Below are 5480 nucleotides of genomic sequence, written 5' to 3' on the forward strand. Positions count from 1 at the left end.
AATTGAACTTTATATCACTTGGTCCGAAAGTGTGCAAGTCTCCTTTGACATCAGAATACCTAACAGAAAACATGCACTCAATGCTATTTTAAACATGTATACTACATATCCAATGGTCAAGCCATCTTTTAGCACGGCTGAAAAATGACCCAATATTCATAGGAACCTGGGCGAATACAAACCATTATGTAAAATAAACAGTGGCTTCTTTGGATATGTTTTTGACGCCAGCATCACCAAAACAGTAGTCAATGGCTGTAATTAATGTCTTTAGGAAGAGACCCAGAGAGATATCCACATTATAAGTCTTAAAACCAGCAGAAGATTCCAAAGAGAGAACAGTGTTCGAATTTCAGCCCCCAAAATATTTATAGTGGTTTTTCATCAGGACTCTATAAAGGGCATTTGTAGATAGCAGCTCCCAATAGTGAAGGAAACAGGTAGTAGAGTACAGCACAGCTTAGATACCTTCCAAATGATGAATAACTTCAGACACCATGGATGTCACGGTTCTTCCTGTGAGTGTGGCCAATCAGCAGAGCATCTGGAGGAGCAATGCACCATCACTGTCTCACAACAGAAAAATAGTGTGTCCTCTGTATACATAAATGTTGCATTGATCAACCTTTTTTTAACCTTTGTCATTTGAAGATTGTTTAGTGAGGCACAATTCGGATTGATCCACTGTTTATTCCATGCGGTTTCTACATTAATTAGGTTACTCTAAACCCAACATTTAGTAGAAAATAGTACCCCAAATAACTAGTTAAATAATGATGCTCTTCCTTCCATCATTTTACATGAGCCGAAATGCAGTGACTTTCATTGAGCAATATTAATACGCCGCACCTTGGCAAATGTTTTGCATCCTTTGCAGGACATTGAATAGTTCTAATTGCTATAGATTATAGGAGGAATAATATGTGCATTTGGATAGATAACTATGGCACTGGCATAAGTCTTCATTGTATATTTGTTTCCCTGAAACAGTAATCTCAAACACATTTGAATCTCTTTGCCTCTGACCCATCAAAATAACAATTTTTTTTACATGGAAAGTTCATGTCTAAATAATACCTTTTCACACTTGTGATTTGTGAGGTATACTGCACATAGTGGACGTTCAAGGTACTGATGCTGACAAAGAACATTATTCAGTTTGTGGGCTTGACCATCATTTGTAGCAAATGAACTCATTGAATTCAATGTGCCATATTGTTTCTCAAAACATTCCTACTGAATTGCTTTTGAACAGCTACTTTCACTTCTTTGTTCCTTAAACAGTAAATGATTGGATTTAAAAGAGGAGTTACTACAGTATTAAAGACACCTACAAATTTGTTGAAATTCATTACCTGTTTGAAGGATGGCCTTACATATATGAAGATCACTGTACCATACAATATCACTACTACGGTGAAGTGAGAGGCACAGGTGGAGAAGGCTTTTTGCCTCCCTTTCTGAGAGGGGATCCTTAGGATGGTGGAGACAATGAAGACATAGGAAACTATTGTTAACAGGAAAGAGGTTAGGATGATACTGCAAGCAAAGAAGAAGACTACACTTTCCAATATCTGTGTGTCACTGCATGATAGTTTTAACAATGGTGGTATATCACAGAAGAAATGATTGATAGAGTTTGGCCCACAAAATGGGAGCTTAGATATCAAAATTACAAGGAAGAAGACAGAGAGAAAAGCAACCAACCAGCAGGTAGCAGTAGCCTGGAGACATACCTTTCCATTCATAATGGCGGTGTAACGTAGAGGGTTACAAATGGCTATATAGCGATCGACAGCCATAACCCCTAGAAGAAAGAACTCAGTTGAACCCAAAGAAAAATAGAAGTATATTTGTGCTAAGCAGCCAAGTAAAGAGATGCTGTTCTTCTGGAGTAAATTGGCTAACAACTTTGGAACAATAGTTGAGGTATAGAAGATCTCCAGAAAGGACAGATGGGAGAGAAGTAGGTACATTGGTGTGTGAAGTTGTTGATCTAGCTTTACAAGGGTGATGATGGTGATGTTTGCAGTCAGAGTGAGAATGTAGATGGACAAAAATACAAAGAAAAACAAAATCTGAAGCTCAGCACCAATGGAGAATCCCAACAGTATGAAATTGATTACATCTGTGCAGTTGCCCATCACTTCTCTTTTCGTCTGTGGAACATTAAACACAGTGTTAATTAAAAATAGACTCATAATTAAACAAGAAAATGTACAGAAACAGTGCAATGTTATGCAAGATGAGGCAGCATAATGTGCACATTTTATTACGGTCACTCATGGAAGCAATTAAGACATCTCAAGAGTGTAACCTAGGCCAGAAGTTGCTTTGCCGTATTATTTTTTATGTCTGCTGCACCTGGCACTGAACAGACTTCATTATCTGGCTACTCTTTGGAGCCTTGTACTTTTTCGTTTTTCCATTCTCCCGTAGCAAAACTTTGCATTCAAGCAATGACCAGAGCGCATACCACAATTCATTGTGTTCTGCACTTCTTAGGCATGTTTTATTATTTCTAGCATACTTTGTAAATCTCTATTGTGCGTGTGAAGATTGGGTAAAACAAAATCTTTCTTCTCTGCATTTGTTTAAATCTTTAAATTTCCTGTTTATTGTCTGGGCTTTCCAGCCATGATAGCACATTCTGGCACATGCATCAACAATGCCATTTGCGATTAGCGAAAAATAAGGATTCGAATAATAGAAATTGATTAAAAAATAGCGATTTCTAAATATTCCTTAATTGCGACTCACTTTGCGAGTCGCAATTAAGGAATACCTCCCCATTCATTCCTATGGGCCTAATGGGAAGACATTCTCAATTTGCGATTCTCAATTGGAGAATCGCAAATTGAGAATGCAATTTCAAGGGTGCCAGGGCGTCAAAAGGACACCCTGTTGCACCCCTGATATCTGCATAGGAGTACATCTTGCACACACACATTCCCCCAAGGGCATGTGTGTGTGTAAAATGGAACTTTGAAAAATGCACTGTAGTGCATTTTTCAAAGTTTTTGCAAATTACCATGAAGTTCAACTTCATGGTAATTTGCAACCCCTATTAGCAAAATCACTTGTTTATTTACTTTAAAGCATTGCATTTAAGGAATCTCAATTTGCAATTCCTTAAATGCAATGGCAATTTAAGTAATCGCAATTTAGAGATTACTTAAATTCCGATTTTTGCATTTGGGATGATGCATCCAAAATGCAAAAATACCGGTCGCAAAGGGGCAGATTCTGAGAATCTGCCCGTTTGCGACCGGTTTTTGCTTTGATGCATGTGGGCCATTGTTCTTTATTCAACTGGGTCATTTTCTCTACCTGTACTCACTCCCTTCCTTTTTATCGACATCTCTCTTTACATTCCAGCCTATGTAGACTCTTAAACAATCTACACACTAAATTGCTGCAACCAACCCGCAACATTCCTTGCACTGCCAAATTCTAGCATTTTCTTGACTGACTTGATTTCAGCCGTATTTCTTTGTACTGCCTTGTATCCTTAACTTCCAACTTTTGGCTTTTTCATTTGTGCCTTATTCCTTTCTGATCTGTTCTTTGCCACACTTAAAGACAGGCATAGTTACCCATTATGACCTGCAGCTATGGTTCTGTTATATCACACACTGAGAAAGCCAATAAGCATACAAATCCAGAATACTCTTCAACCTAGGCTGAGTTTCATTAATTAATGACAAGAGCACAGTGGTCTACTACTGTGATGCTTTCTGTTGCTGCAGTTTCACTTTGCATTGGTTATCTGGGATGCCTTCTACCAATGGCTCTATTATATCACACATTGGAAGAGAAACTTAGCATAAAGTGTACTATTCCATCATGTAAGGCAAACTAGGCGAGACATCCTTGGCAGTGCCCCTTGCAGCCCTGTTCCCAGTGTGTACAAGGGCTCTCCTCTGGGTGTCACAGTCTCACTCCTACAACACCCACTTCCAACTATTTCCCCTAAGGTCTTTCCTTCTTCAGATTGCATCCCTTCTTTTTATGTGTTCTCCTCTCAATTAGAGCACTTTTGGTCCAATCATCTGGTTGTTTAAGTGCAGACATTCTAGTGTCTCTTTGCTACCAGATCCATAATCATCTGTTCAGTGAGTGACCCTCAGAATCTCTTTTCTTCATTGCTTGAACTGTGTGCACCCCTACTTTGCCTAGAAAGGCCTACTAAAAGCAAACCATCTTATGTCTTCCTCAGCATGGACTTATTAGCAACAATATTAGAAGGTGCTCTGGATGCATCTAGGAGCGTTTGCCAATCCCTCAGGGACTTCTAGGCTGGAGAAATGAGGCAATTCCTTGCAGCTTAGCTCACGCGTCTTGATGCATTGGTTTTCACAGTAGCCCTCAGAATACCTTCAAGAACTGCTCTTTTCAGCATGGATCCTCTATCTGGATGAAGTCAGTGGGGCCACAAGGCCGAAAGAGTTTCTGACTGACTTTAAATTTCCCTATGTTGCTGCCTTGCTCTTTAGCAAAAAATAGTAACTTTTCTAGGTTTAGGGCAGAAGAAATATAAGATTTAAAAAAATGACAATGAATATGGTGAGAATCATATTCTTTTGCCCACCCAGCAGGTTACCAAGACTCTTTCCTCACATATGCTTGTCAAGTTTCCTTCTCAATCTCCCTTTCTCTTTTCCTTCTCCATTTCTTTTTATTCGCACGTGTTGTCTCTATTCAGGGTTTTCATCGCCCGTGATGTCTCTTTGTTAGACAATTTGCATATGGCTGGTTCTAAACTGGTGTGGCATGGTGAGCAAAAGAACAACGTATTTAATCCAGATCTCTTGATTTGGGGCGAATGTATTATTTATTCAGCATTCCGTCCATCATTTGTTTGCATAGTATTTTTCGCCCTAAGTGGGATGGGTATGCTCAGACGTGGGTCCCTTGCTCACTGTGCCACTGGATTCAAGTTAGCCTGACTGATAATGCGTAATACCCAGAAACCGGTCCCAGGATGCTTGTTTCCAGGCCAGGGAGGACCTGGCTTGGCAGTTCGGTCTGGACTGTTCCCATGAGGCAAAGGGTCAAGACTGAATTGCATATTGCTGGGTCTAAACTGGGGTGGCATGGTGAGCAAAAGAACAATGGATTTAACCCAGATCTCTTGACTGTGGGTGAATGTATGATTTATTCAGCATTCCGTCCATCATTTGTTTGCATAGCACGCCTCGATGTTAGACAGCATTGACCCAGATTTTTATCAGACATTGATGATATTTATCTGACAGCCAAGGAATTATGGTCGCATCTTTGCCGTGTTGGCCGCATCATACTTATGTTTGTGGCGTACATAAACAAATGTAGCTTTGCTAAATTACACATTGCTTATTATGAAATGCTCATTTTGGGCTATAAGAGAAACGCACACATTTGCAGTCTCTGTCTACTCTGAAGAAACTTAAGTCTTTGCTGGAATTTTTAAATTTCAGACGGTCTTACATTCCTGATTA

General features: G+C 39.5%; 1 protein-coding gene across 1 annotated transcript; it reads right to left on the bottom strand.

Annotated features, from left to right (window-relative positions):
• Positions 1-1202: 1202 nt before the first annotated feature.
• On the bottom strand, positions 1203-2144 carry LOC144752621 (olfactory receptor 6F1-like). Its single transcript, XM_078640501.1, has one exon. The coding sequence runs from the start codon at positions 2142-2144 to the stop codon at positions 1203-1205; it is 942 nt and encodes a 313-aa protein (XP_078496627.1).
• Between the last annotated feature and the right edge of the window lie 3336 nt (positions 2145-5480).

The sequence above is a fragment of the Lissotriton helveticus genome, chromosome 5_1 (genome assembly GCF_964261635.1).
Source record: "Lissotriton helveticus chromosome 5_1, aLisHel1.1, whole genome shotgun sequence".
In the NCBI taxonomy this organism is placed as follows: Eukaryota; Metazoa; Chordata; class Amphibia; order Caudata; family Salamandridae; genus Lissotriton; species Lissotriton helveticus.